General features: G+C 42.5%; 1 protein-coding gene across 1 annotated transcript in view; it reads right to left on the reverse strand.

The window, feature by feature from the left end:
• The window catches only part of Parp1 (Poly-(ADP-ribose) polymerase), a 75093-nt gene that overhangs the window by 1203 nt on the left and 58609 nt on the right, over positions 1–15281 (reverse strand). The window contains exons 16-18 of the mRNA XM_080287149.1: positions 14984–15244; positions 3724–3954; positions 1890–2009 (exon numbers count right to left, since the gene is read on the reverse strand). Coding sequence (XP_080143275.1) covers positions 1890–2009; positions 3724–3954; positions 14984–15244 — 612 coding nt within the window. The remainder of the gene's footprint in view (positions 1–1889; positions 2010–3723; positions 3955–14983; positions 15245–15281) is intronic.

The following is a 15281-nucleotide window of genomic DNA, read 5'->3' on the forward strand; positions in this document are numbered from 1 at the left end:
CTCCATCCTTTCATCTCATCTTTGGTCTCCCCCTCCCTCCTCCCCCCCTCCACCTCACTCACATACACTCTCTTCAATAGTCTTTCTCTCCATCCTCTCCACATGGCCAAACCACCTCAATTATAACAATAATAATTATCTAGCTAGCTAGCCATAGCCAGAGGCCATTATCCCATAAGGGTTGGCTATTTTTCTTTGGGCTAGTTGTTTTACAGGGAGGGGCACTAACCCTCCGCCAACCCACTTGTTGACACATAGGGAACACGTAAGGGTTGGTTTTATGGTTACCACCCAGCATTATAAATGGTTTCCTGACTTAGCTACAGGAAACCACCAGGCTTGTCACTCAATGTGATGCCACCTGAAAAGGAATGGGAGTAATAACAGGTGACTGGAAAGATGGGAGAAATAGGAAAAGAGGAGGGCTGACACAGAAAAACAATGATAAAGGTGAAGGAAGAAGTAGGCAGCACTACATCAATAATAATAATAATAATAATAATAATAATAATAACAATAAAACATTAGGATATATAAATATGTCTAATTAAGATCATAAATGAACTGATTTTATAATCTGTACACCCACACACAAAAGACCCTCATTTTAAAATCATATGTTACACAAACCCAACAGTTTCGCATAATTTTTCATTTTTTAATTTTAATGTTTTGCTTATAAGATCACTATAGTCATGGCGCACGGCTCTGAGGTCGCAATTATCGTGCCCTGGCAACCTATCCATCAACAATGCTTTTGATTTTGTGTATAATATGATATGCTTGTGATTCCTTTAAAATATGTTTGTGTATAATATAGTCATGTGTAATAATATGATTTGTGTATAATATGATACGAAATTGGACGCACTGTTGAGGGGTAGATTGCCAGGGTACAATAACAACAACCTCAGAATCGTGCACTGCGACTAAAACAATGCCCTATTTCCTGATATTCAATCCCCCCCCATGTGTGACTTATAACTCTAACTGGTTTTCAAAAATATAACTCTGCTGTGAAATCAGGGCATGGTGTACAGAATTATGCTAACTGACAACACTCCCTCCCTCTCTCTAACAAGCAAGAACACTCTCTCCCTCCTCCCTCCCTCCCTCTCTCTAACAAGCAAGAACACTCTCTCCCTCCCACTCTCTAACAAGCAAGAACACCCTCTCCCTCCCTCTCTCTAACATGCAAGAACACTTTCTTTCTCTCTCTCTCTAACACATGCAAGAACACTCTCTCTCTCTCTCTCTCTAACACATGCAAGAACACTCTCTCTCTCTCTAACACAAACACAAGCAAGAACACTCTCTCTCTCTCTCTAACACATGCAAGAACACTCTCTCTCTCTCTCTAACAAACACAAGTAAAAAAAGAACACACACTCTCGCTCTCTCTAACACACGCATGAGCACACTGTCTCTCTAACACAAGCAAGAACTCTCTATATCAACAGCAAGAACACACACACTCTCTCTAACACAGGCAAGAACACACACACTCACTCTAACACAAGCAAGAACAGTCTCTCTCTCTCTCTCTCTCCCCCCCCTCTCGAACACCAACAAGAACAGTCTTTCTTTCTAACACAAGCAAGAACACAAACACAAGCCCCCTCACCACACACATACGAAAACAGTGGTCGCTGAGAAGATACACTCTCTCTCTCCTTGTCTCACAAACACGAACCTCTCTCTCTCTTCATGCACGCACGCACATGCGCACACACATACACACAAACACACATACACTCTCTCTAACACAAGCAAGAACACACACTCTCTCTTTCTAACACCTGCAAGAATACACTCTCTCTCTCTAACACCAGCAAGAACACTCTCTATAACACCAGCAAGAACACACACACACACACACACAAACATACCTGCGAGAGGATGCCAGCAAAGTTGGTGAGCCGTGAGCCGTGCCAGAGAAGCTTCCTGTTATGTAGCTGTTTGAATGGCTTGTATCGCTTCTTCTCTCCCTGACGCTCCACCTTGAACACCTGTATAGTGGAGATGAAATTAAGAGAGGACCAGGGGTAGCTTTGTGCAGGTTACCCCTCACTGTATGCAGCATCACATGAAAAATTGGACTGATAGATACACACAGACCAACAGATAGATACAAAGATGGATAAAATGAATATTGACAGAGATAATGTGTCTGCAAAAAGTACAGAGCGCCTGCTGTAGAAATCAATAGGAAAAAGCACTCTATGCGGTTTGCAGCATAGCCTCACGGCCAACCAAAGCTGTCGTACATCTAGCAACGCAGACACACACCAAGAAAACATGATGACCTTCAGTTTCCGTCTCAGTGTTGTTTTAGCTGCCTTTGAGAGTGCATTAGTGCTACTTGCTCCCATACTGCTACCCTCTACTTTCGCTTGTTAGCCTGTTGGTGCTGCAGTTTTCACACCAGTACACCCAGATGGCTCCTACCAACCTCAGTGCCAATTAAAAGGCTCAGATTTTGGCCTAAATACCAAAAATGTGTCAACAAAAGAAACAGCAACCTGCAACACATCATCTGTTCCGCACCTCATCCATGAGATCATAAATATGTAGTGCATGGATATGGAGGAATGTTGTGAGAAGAAGTGCATAACCTGGGATTGGCACCCCTCTTAACATGACGGCGTTCAGACTGACTCTCTCGGATACGTCTATGTGAAGCTGCAGAATGTGGTGAATGTTTTTGGTGTATCAGATACAGCCAGGATTCTGGGGGCTTGAATGATGAGTGAATGGAAGCATGGCCCATAGTACTGGGCAAACTTGGGCTGTCTGGACGCTGCTACTCAACCTGCCCTAGGATGGGAAAGGTCTGAATGATGATGATGATGATGATGAGTATGATGATGATGATGATGATGATGATGATGATGATGATGAGTATGATGATGATGATGAGTATGATGATGATGATGATGATGATGATGATGAGTATGATGATGATGATGATGGATATGGACATAAAATGCTGCAGGAACTTTGCTGACTCCATGCCCAGGCACCTGAGGTGGGTCAGAAAAGCAAAGGGGATGTCCCCTTTGCCTTGTGAGGAGGGCGAGTAACAGCGGGCGTGTTGCAGTCCAGAAGATAGCTAGATAGATATTTAAACAGACTGACAGATGGATACATATATAGACAGGGAGGCAGAGACAGTCAGAATATCACACACCTCTCCAATCTCCAGCATGCAGTGAGAGTGAACAGCAGTGTAGGTGCTGCTGACCAAAACATATAGGTAGATACACATAGATGAACAGATACATAGAGAGACAAACAGAATATCACACATGTCTTCAATCTCCAGCTTGTAGCAGCATGGGTGGTGCAGTCCAGAAGAGATAGATAGATAGATGGATAATATATAGACTGACAGGCTGACAGACACACAGAATGTCATGCAGCTCTTCCATCTCCAGCCTGTAGTGTGGCTGTGTACCAGAATGGTTGTTGCAGTCCAAAACAAACACAGATAGACAGAGAGACAGAGAAACAGACAGACAGATAGGCAAACAGACTGAAGGAGAGATAGATAGATAGACAAGATGGATGAATACATATAGACATAAACAATATAATGCCCCTCTTCCATCACCAGCTTGTAGTGAGAGTGATTGTGGCAGTGTGGGTGTTGCAGTCCGGAATAGATAGACAGATACCAATAGATGGATAAATACACAGACAGACGGAAAGACTATGACCTACCTCCTCAATGTCCAGCTTGTAGTGTGAGTGTGTAGTAGCGTGGGTGTTGGCAATGTAATCCTGTATCATCTTAAACTCGTCACTCTTGCTATCCACCACCTCCAGCTTGGTCTTCAGCTTGCGGTAGTGCTTGTCTATGGGGTCAGCTCCCTTGTCCTCGTCGTCCTCCGATTTCAGCAGGTTGTAAGCCAGCTCGATCTCACTCAGGTTGTCCAGCATCCCGATCTTGTTCTGAGGGTGGAATAATCAAGGTACAATAATTCCTTGTTTTTAATGCTTTCACCTTTCCATGTTTTTCCATACAAACCTTCTTAACTTAACATACATTCACCATCAAGCAGTTAGGATGTGCAATGAAAAGAGGTAATTTGCTGGTTTTGGCACCTGATTGAGTTTCCAGTCCACAGAAAACATCAAAACCCTATTCTCATTTGTTATAGAACTTCCTTCTTAGCAATTTATATTGCTTATTACACCCAACTGAAGTTCAACAATATGTTTTCCCCTCTTTCTCTCTCTTCCCCTCCCCCCACACATACATGGTGGTATGGCTGACAGAGCACTTGACTCCCAGTTCAGGCGACCTGAGTTCGTGCGCTGCTCAAACCACGCTGTTTGCATGGGTGAGGTGAGCTCTCACCAGTCAAGTGTAGCTCAAGGCACACTGTGGTGGATGACCAGCAAGGGTTGGAAACTCAGCGGGGTAAAGATTAAGGCAGTCTGCCGCTTGTACCTAAATCTCACTCCAGCCTTGCTGAGGCTTGGTGGTGTGTCAGTGCTCCTCAGGAGCAGCCAGGGTCAGCCTGCTGACCTCCTTAGGTTAGGAGACTAGATTAAGCACTTGTGCACAGTATTTTCAGCCACTGGCTGTGATGAATAAACCAAAAAATCATTATTATTATGCACACACACACACGAGCGAACAGCCACAGCGAACAGACGTGTCTTGACTGCTCCCAGGCCAAGGCTCAGCCACCGCTGCAAACCTTAAGTAGTTTTCAGGAATTATGTTTGTCCTGTCTCCTATGGTCTTGTTTTCAGTTTAAAATATTGTAAGTTAATATAGACTTCCAAAAATGTAAAGATTTACTGGCAAGAGTATACATGAATGTTTGTAGTATTTTCGGTAACAGCTGTTTTGGTACTGTAAGTTGCAACCAACCTCAATCATGGCCGAAAATGTAAACACGGAGGGATTCGAATTTCCAGGATTTGATAGAAATACTAATGTCATGGATCTGGTTAAAACATTGATTATGAGGATTAGTGAACTTGAAAAGACAGTGGAGAATCTAGTGTTAAAAGATGTGTCTGAGAATATAGAGATTACTATACAGAGTCTGATTCAGTCTAATGAGACGGCGAATGAACAGATAAGAAATTTGAAGCTTGAAAATATTGAATTGAGGAGAAAACTAGAAGACAGTACTAATAAAACGGAGAAGGTGAGCAGTGTATTGAAAGAGCATAAGGCAAAGTGGGCACACGTAGAAGAAGAACAGAAAGAAGTGGTCAGCTTAAGAGAAATCATCCAGGAAGAAAGAGAAATGAACTAGATAAAATTGGAAGAAAATGTAGTGAAAATACAGAAGAAAAAAGAGAAAATAGTGAAACTGTAGAAAGGAACAGATGTGTGGCAATATTTGGAAACAGGGAGGAGGAAGAGAAGGTTAGATCCGTGAGACTCGAGAAAGACACGAACCTGGTAAGAGGAATATTAGGTAAGATTGATCCCGAAGGAGACAAGTGGGTAAAAGAAATTGAAGAAGTAAGGAGAATAGGGTTTTATAAAAAAAGGGGAAACAAGACCAATGAGAGTCAAGTTTTCAACAGAAAGTGTAGTAGATGATATACTTAAAGTGACCTGGAAATTAAGCAAAGAGGCAGGGATGAAAAATATTATAATAAGAAAAGATTTGACTGAAGAAGAGAGAGAAGTTTTAAAATCATTGAAGGAAGAAGTAAAGGAAAAAAATGATAAGAGGACAGAGGAAGAATGTAATACTTTTTTTTGGAGAGTACAGGTAACTCGCACGGAACACGATCTCACGGAACGCGCTCACAATTATACACGGTAAGGGCTGGGATACATATAAGACAACGTAAGATTAAAAAACCATTATGAAAACTACAAATTAACGCAGGAGAGGCCTTTGAAAGATCAAACCCTCGAACGTCACCGCAGCGCGCGGTTTGTTTTGATTACATGACGATCTAGGCGGGAAATTAGTGAGTGAGACATTCCCGAGTACAGTAACACAGTATTTGTAAGTTAAATATTTACAGTACTGCACTGTTCTGGTAAGTTTATGTGCAACTTAAAGTACTATTAAATAACGTTAAAGCAAGAAATAAAGTCTTATAACCAGTTTACCTGATAGGCGTCAGAATATTGCCTTTTTTATTTGTTCGTTTTTTCCACAATACTGTACAGTATTTGTAAGTTAAATATTTACTGTTCTCGTATGTACTGTACTTGTAAGCACTTAAAGTTAAATCATTAAATAACGCCTTGTAACCAGTTAACCAGAATTATATGATTACCCATGATCGGAGTCGGAATATTGCCTTTTGTGTTTGTTCGTTAAACTCTTACTGTACTGCTTTTCTACAGTACTGTATTTGTAAGTTAAATATTTACTGTTCTGGTATGTACTTGTAAGCAATTAAAGCATTAAATAAAGCCTTGTAGCCAGTTAACCTGATTTATATGATTACCCATGATCGGGGTCGGAATATTGCCTTTTTTGTTTGTTCGTTAAAGACTTATAATAAAAGAAAAATACAGTAATCACTCTAATATCCGGACGCCCAATAACCGAACATCCCCACTAACCGAACCTTATCGTCCTGGGATCAAACATTCCCAAAATGGTCCGAAAATCCAAAAAAATTGGAAAAAAAACCGATTTTTTGCCGTCCGTAATTTGAACTTGCCGCGCGCGCCGCGTGAGAGCATTGTTTTGGTTCGTCATTCCTCCGACGTCCGATAGAGCGCCGCTGCATCCTCCCCACTTCCCGCCTGTCTCTCACCGCGACTGGACCTGCGCTCTTCGTAATGGCTGCCCACGTGCTCGCTTTTGTGGTGGTGCCGTACTTGCTGCAAGGCCTCCTGCTGCTCTCTGCCCTACTCTTAGTGTGTGTGATGATGGCCCCGCCTCCTGAGAAAAGGAAGAGAGTGGTGTTGACTCTGGAGAAGAAACGGGAGATATTGGAGAAGGTTGATGCGGGTTGGTCTTCCTCTCGCATTCTCCGCGAGTTCAACCTGGCCCGGTCGACTTTGTTTGATATCAAGCGTTCCCGAGACAAGCTCATGCAGTACACGGCTGACTTCTCGTCGAGAAGCAAACGCAACGTGGAGAGGAAGGTTATGTTTACTCCCAAGTATGCAGAGATCGACCGCTCCACGTTGATTTGGTATCGACAGCAACGTGCAGCTGGTGTGATGGTACGTGGAACGGAGCTGAAGGCTGCTGCTGAGAAGTTTGCAAGGCTTCACGACGCCCTAGACTTCAAGGCATCCGAGGGTTGGCTCTTCGCGTTCAAGTTGCGACATGGCCTTACTAACCGTAAAGCACATGGCGAAGCATTGGACGCTAACGAGGATGGAGTGGACGAGTTTCGGCACAAGGTGAAAGGCTTGATCGACAGGGAGGGCCTCACTCTCGGTCAAGTCTATAACGCTGACGAAACTGGCCTATTCTATCGCTCGGTGCCAACGAACACTCTCGCCGATGAGACGGAGAAGCGTGTACCTGGCCGCAAGCTTTCTAAGGAACGGATATCTGCTTTGTGTTGTGCCAATGCTAACGGCATGCACCGGCTTAAGCCCGTTATTGTTGGCCGTGCAAAGCAGCCTCGGTGCCTTCGTGGGGTGATGGATGTCCTTCCTGTCGTATGGTACCATTCTTTGAAAGCATGGTTCACAGCTGTGATTTTCAAAGACTGGTTTCACCATCACTTCGTCAAGGAGGTCATACATTACCAGACGAAGACACTGGGAATTCCTCGCGACCAGGTAAAGGCTCTCCTTCTCCTCGACAATGCACCTGCCCACCCGTGCGACAAGGACTTGGTTGCTGAGAATGGCCGTATTAGGTGCATGTTTCTGCCACCTAATACGACTGCTCTCATTCAACCAATGGACCAAGGAGTGATCGTGGCAACAAAGCGCCTGTACCGTCGGAAGTTCCTGGACGAGGTGATGGTGGTTCTCGAGGACGAGGACGAGCGCAGGAAGGACGTGACACTCGAGGCAAGCGGACTTTGGAAAACCTTCGCCGCTACAACATCAAGTCTGCGCTGTACAACTGGGCTAGTGCATGGAAGGAAGTCCCTGTGAAAACTCTTGAAAATGGTTGGTCTCGTCTGCTTCTCGGAACAGATGTGGAGTACGATTTCCTAGGGTTTGACGTGGATGACTTCCATGCACGGCTACGTACGCACGGCGACGATGTTGATGTGGACGATGTTCGTGAGTGGTTGGACGACGACGAGGGCGATCCTGGGTATCAGACGTTGTCTGATATCGAGATCGCGTCTTCGGTTGCTGGTGTCAGTCCCGAACTTGAAGATTCCGACGACGAAGGCGATGATGATGCAGACTCCGCCCAGCAGGACACTACTCCAGCCATCCCCAAGCTGAGCGCACTCCGGGAACATCTAGAGTTCGTCCTAGACTACCTGGAACACCCGGACTGCGACAGGGAGATGGGGCCCTTGGGACTCGTGGAGGAAGTGCGTGCTTTTCGGCAGCGCATCATCAATCGCCAGAATCGTCGGTCCTTGCGTCAGTCAACGATTGACAGTTTTTTCAGGCCCGTGACCCCCGCTGTGCCAAGCCCTGGTTCCACTCCGTTGCCTCCCCAAGACAGGCCCTCATGCTCCGAGCCACAGCCCAGCACATCAGCTACAGTGGAGTCACCACTCGACGTGAGTTTGCGGCTGTCTTCAGAGTCTTCTGTAGTCGGTACGCCATCACCACTACCCACCGATGCACCCCTTGGACGCCTGCCAGTGATACTCTCGGGCTCTGACAGTGAATAAACAGCAAGAACTTCTCCACTAGACCACACGGGAATTTTGAGTGTTGTGCAGTGAAAAAAACGGTGTGTTGTGTTAAGGTTTTCAAGTTGGGAGAAAAGACTAAGTAGAAAAGAAATTTAACGTAACTAACCTTCTTTGTTTTGGCTTTGGAAACTTAAAAAAACTTGGGAAAAGTTAATGTGCAACACTTAAATTTAATGGAACATTATTTGGACTAAAGTGAACACTGTGAAAAGAACGGACTTCTGTGTGTTAGTGACTAAGTTCAGTGCAAGACTTCAGGAAGAGTGTAGTGCAAGTGCTTCAGGAAATCGTTCTTACTGTCAGAGTCCGAGAGGAGGCGGTTATTCATCGAGGTGGCCAGGGACTTGCTGTAAGTAGCCAAAATGTTTCATGTTGTACTATTTTCCATACTATATTTACCAGAATGTTTCATATTGTATTTTTTCCCATACTATACTTACCAGAAAGTGTCATACTGTACTTCTTTCCATACTAAACTTACCTCATGCATGTGCAGTAGGAATGTGTTTTTCAGAGTTCGGTTAGGTTCGGTTAGGTTAGGTTCGGTTAGAGTCCATAAGTACCAGAATGTTTATTAATGTATGAACATACTTCTAAACCCACATTTTATGTGTCTATTGCATTTATTTCAGTCATTTATGTGCCTTATTGGTGTGATTTGGGTGTTAAATAGGTGCTATGCATGTCCGGAGGGAGTTGTATAGGTGTTTCTCTATGTTAGGGTCCGTAAGTACAAGTCCATAAGCTGGGGCCCAATATCCGGACAAAACCAATATCCGAACCTACCGATGGCTCTATTGATCCGGATATTGGAGTGATTACTGTACATTTTTGTCTTGGTATCTTTACCTATTTGCTCAGGTTTGCTGTAATGGTTTGGATCATTTGATGCAATGCAACTTGTAGAAAACTGTGAATAAACTTTCGGGAAGTGAACGAAAATCTGGGACATGAGACTGACCTTGACTTCACCCTCTCATGTATCATCTGTCAGTTCACCACCTGCTATCGTGATGAGTGGATGTACGATTTTTTCGCTCGTGGCCATGCCTAACCACACATAGGTACACCCATTATCTCGACCCAGACAGAAAATACAATCTTTTTCCTCTCTTGCAAAACACAAACAACCACCCTGTTTACGAGACAGCAATATATATTGCGAAAATAACAAGGTAAAATGATAAAGATGAACGTAAAATGATAGAGAAAGATGAACATGTTATGACGGAAGAAGTACGTTTTCCCCGTCTGTAAATGTATTTATTTCAGCTTTGTATCTGTATTCGTAATAAGTAGACTTATTGTTAGTTCTGAAACTGCATTATGATTCTATTTTTAGCCATTCTCGTGGTGTGGGAGCTGGAAGTTGTGACACAACTTCCTTATTGCTAATCGGACTGACCCTCCACTTTATTCTCCCGTGGCAGAGTCTAGCCTTGGAAGACGTGCAGTTTTCTCATTTAGGACTGAAAATTCAACTCTTTCGCTCCCTTTTCCAAGCATGGGTACAACGATAACGTAAAAAAATAACTCGAAACTACCATAAATATATATCTAAAAGGTGAAAATGTATTCATAACATTTTTTTTTTTTTTTCAGCCATTCCTAACAGATTATGTACTGAAATCATTCGATATCACAGTACTGCACTTCTATGTTAAATATGTACTGTTCTGGTATGTACTTGTAAGTTAAAGCACTGGTACCAGTCAACCAGATTTATATGATTACCTATGATCGGCGTCGGAATGTTTCCTTGTGTTTACGTACAGTATTTGTGTGTTGAAGTTTTGCTCTGGAGTACTGTATTTGTGAGTTATAACATTAAATAAACCTTCTAACCACTTAAAGTGCTTTCTAGTGATTACCAGTGACAGATAACAGCAAAACAACACATTTGGGGGGTCTAGGGAGCAAAATACGGAGTAGTTTAAATATACACGATTTCGCACGGAACACGGCACGGTAGGAACGAAACCCACGTGTTCCGTGCGAGTTACCTGTAATGGATATGAAAGTAAGGAAGTGGTATTTAAGGAAATAGAAGTGAAGGAAACTAAGGGGGATGGCTGTGAAAGATCAGAAGTTGAGGAAGTGGTACTGACGGAGAGTAGGAGAGAAGAGGGTATAAAAAACATCAAAAATAATTTGAGGGTGATATATACTAATGCTGATGGTTTAATATTGGCAAGGCTTGAAATTAACGATTTCTTGAGAGAACATGAACCTTATGTCATGTGCTTTGTAGAGACTAAATTAAGAGAAGATATTGATGTTCATTTGGGAGATGGTAAATACAAGCTGTGGAGAAAAGATAGAAAAGAAAAAACGGGAGGAGGGGTGATGATAGCAGTGAAGAACAACATAAATGTAGATACTGTGGAAATGGGAGAATGCAGGGCTGAAGTGATATATATGAAATTAGAAACTGGAGAGAATGTTAAGAGAGATATGGCGGTAGTGTATGTTCCCCCAAAGACGAGAGCATGGAATGATGAGGAAAACCAGGAGATGTTGTCAGATATGGCTAGCTATTTACAAAAAATAATTGCAAAAAGCAATAATATAATTTTGGTGGGCGACTTTAATTGTAAAGAGGTGAACTGGGAGGAATGGTACTCGGGAGGCGGCGAGGATTCATGGGGCACTATGTTATTAAATATAATAATGAATAATGTGATGACGCAATGGGTCAAAGAAGAGACATGATTTCAAGGTGAGGACACACAAGCAAGGTTAGATTTACTGTTTACCAAAGAACCCGATGTAATAGAATCATTGAAATATCTCTGTCCTTTAGGAAAAAGTGATCATGTGGTCACTGAGTTCCAGATGATAGTAGGGAACGTCGAGCCAAGAGACGAGCTTCATAGACAGGGAAGATACAACTTTGGGAGAGCAAATTTTACAGGATTGAGAAACGTTTTTGAAAATGCGGATTGGAGAAAATTCAGAGAAACAAGAGAGATACAGAGGAAGTAGGCTATCTTTCTAGATCTCTATAATTTGGGAGTAGAAAATTTTGTACCAAGAGTAAGAGAGAAAGAAAACAGGAAAAAGGAGTGGTTTAATAGAAGGTGTATGATAGCAAAAAAAGAGAGAGATAAGGCATGGAACAATTGGAGAAAGAGAGGTAACAACAGAACAAAGGAAGAATATAAAAGAATTAGAAATGAATACACAAGAATACATAGAGAAGAAGAAAGGAATTTTGAAAAAGGTATAATAGACAAATGCAAGGATGAACCCAAACTGTTTTATAGATTTGTTAATGGCAAACTGAAACAAAAGGAAGGAATCACCAAACTGAAAGTAAAAGGAGTGGTCTATAAAGATGCAGCAATGCAAGCTGAAATAATGAACAAATGTTTCCAATCGGTTTTCACTAATGAAAAAGAGTTTGTGGAAGGGGAGGGAGTGATTAGAAATGTACCGGTGATAAAAGATATAAAAGTGGAGGTACAGGATGTGTATAAATTACTGGAAACTCAAGATGTAAGGACAGGCCCAGGACCTGATGGAATTTCTCATTGGGTACTGAAGGAATGCAGAGAACAACTGGCAGATAAAATTCACAGTTTAATCGTATGTTCTCTGGAAGAGGGGAAAGTGCCACAAGAATGGAAGAGGGCAAATGTGATACCAATTTATAAGGGAGGAAACAGGGAAGAACCCCTGAATTATAGACCAGTGTCCCTAACCAGCATGGTCGCAAAGTTGTGCGAGAGAATCCTGAAAGACAGATGGATAAAATATCTAGAAGAGATGAATATTTTGGCTGAATGTCAGTTTGGATTCAGAAGTGGAAGGTCATGTGTTTCTAACTTGTTGAGCTTTTACTCAAGAGCGATTGATGTGGTACAGGAGAGAGATGGTTGGGTGTATTGTGTGTACTTAGACTTAGAGAAGGCCTTTGACAAGGTACCTCATAAGAGACTAATGTAGAAATTAGAATATATAGGAGGACTGAAAGGGAAACTTCTGGAATGGATGAGAGACTTTTTGAGAGACAGACAAATGAGGACAGTAATAAAGGATAGGATGTCTGGATGGAGGGAAGTAACAAGTGGAGTCCCTCAAGGCTCGGTGTTGGTGCCAGTAATGTTCCTGATTTACATAAATGATATGGTAGATGGAGTGAACAGTTATGCAAGTCTGTTTGCTGATGATGTAAAGATCTTGAGGAAGGTAGAGGTTGAGGAGGATTGTAAAATGCTGCAGGAGGATTTGGATAGGATACATGATTGGAGCTGGACGTGGGAAATGAAATTTAATGTAAAGAAATGTAAAATATTGGAAATGGGTAAAAGTACCAGGAGGCCATCACTGAATTATTTGTTGGGTAATGAATTAATCACAAAAATGAGAGAAGAAAAGATTTGGGAGTGCTGGTCCAAGATAGTTTGTCACCAGAAAAGCACATTAACAAGATAGTTGAAGAGACCTATAAACTCTTGACTAACATAAGAGTAGCATTTCATTATATGGATGAGGAGATGATGAAAAAATTAATGGTGGCCATGATCCGCCCCAGGTTAGAATATGCAGCGGTAGTGTGGTGCCCACACAAAAAGAAAGATATAAACAAGATTGAGAGAATACAAAGAACAGCAACCAAGATGGTCCCCAGTCTGGCAGACCTGTCATACAGAGAGAGGCTGGAAAAGCTGAATTTGCCTTCCTTAGATGAAAGAAGAAGGAGAGGCGACATGATTGCAGTGTTCAGGACCATGGTAGGAGTAGATAAAATTGACAAAGAAGATCTGTTTGTATGGGATAAGAGAGTAACAAGAGGACAAGGAATGAAATTGAAAAAGTCAAGCTGCTTGAAGGATATCAAGAAATATAGCTTTCCTTACAGAAGTATAGACTTGTGGAATAGCCTGGACAAAGAGATCGTCCAGTCTAAAAACTTAAACGAGTTTAAAGCTAAATTTGATTTATTGCAAAACAGCGACAGAAACCCACAAGCATAGCACATTCCATGTATATCACAATTAGGTATATTAGGTAAATACATAAATATTTGGAACGACTTAGACGAAGAGGTGGTGCATGAGAAAAACATTCATGTGTGTAAAGGTAGACTTGATAAATGTGGACTTGGAGACAGGACAACATGAGCATTGCTCAATTCCTGTATACTACAAATAGGTAAATACACACACCCAAAGCAACAATTATACATCAAAACTTTATTGTCAAGATGCAAGTTTCAACACTGCAATTTTATAATAAAGTGGAGATTACTCTCTACCAACAGCTTTAAGTAACCAATGGAGGTAATTAGCCGGTTTTTGCACTGGGTTTAATTTCAAGTCCACTGGGGAAAAAAAAAGTAGGTTACCATGGCCAACTTTAATTTGGGAGGGGCTGCCTATGAGGAAGCTTGGCATTATTCATCTTATATAACAATTAGAGACCTGACTTTACAAACTGCCTATTAGCATAAATGTTTTGTGGTTACTGCTTTGAACAGGGTTAGTCACAGCAGTGGTGGGAGGATAACACACACACTAACCACAGCATCATCACCCACCACACCACCCTTACCACCCCAAGGTTTGAGCCACAAGTGAGGCAGGTTGGCAACACAGGCACTGTTTCGCAATGTGATGTTTACTTTTAAAAATTTCAATAACAAACATGTATTTTATGTCCCTCAAAGTGCTAGTATACAGGATGGTGTGTAAGTAGCACCCTCAAGGTGTTAGTATACATGGTGGTGTGTAAGTAGCACCCTCAAGGTGCTAGTATACAGGATGGTGTGTAAGTAGCACCCTCAAGGTGTTAGTATACATGGTGGTGTGTAAGTAGCACCTTCAAAGTGTAGCCTAGTATACAGGATGGTGTGTAAGTAGTAACCTCAAGGTGTTCGTATACATGGTGGTGTGTAAGTAGCACCCTCAAGGTGCTAGTATACAGGATGGTGTGTAAGTAGCATTCAACATGAAACTCATCCGGCTAAGTCACGCGTTATGGGGAAAGCCAAGTCTGCTGGTGTGGGCATGGGTGAGGCAGTGGGCATAGAATTATGAATAAAAATGCAGGACAGACACTGATAACCCCAACTCACCCATTCATACAACACACAAGAAACTATCCAGCAAACTGTTAGAGGAGGAGAGTTACAATATATGAAACAGCCTGTGTATATATTTGAAGACAGGTGTAGGTGAAGACAAACCTTGATGAGGTCCAGGTTGTCCAGTAGGGGTATTTTCTTCATGCCAAAGTCATGTGGGATCAGTGTGTAGAACCTGTTAGAGCAATCCAGGAGCTGTGCATTGACCCCTGCCCCTCCAGATGACGCCCCACCACCGCCGTCCACATCAGGCTTGGTGTCCTCCAGCCTCTTCAGCAGGTCCAGGGCCTCCGACAGCACCTTGTACGCACTCTCTATCTGCTTCTTGCTCAGCTTACCCAGCGGCATCTTCTTTATGTCAATCTGTGGGGCAGTGTTGAGAATGGTTTAAAACACTTCA

Source organism: Coenobita brevimanus, chromosome 116 (genome assembly GCF_032717465.1).
Source record: "Coenobita brevimanus isolate Jiangsu-jjx chromosome 116, ASM3271746v2, whole genome shotgun sequence".
NCBI classification, from domain to species: Eukaryota; Metazoa; Arthropoda; class Malacostraca; order Decapoda; family Coenobitidae; genus Coenobita; species Coenobita brevimanus.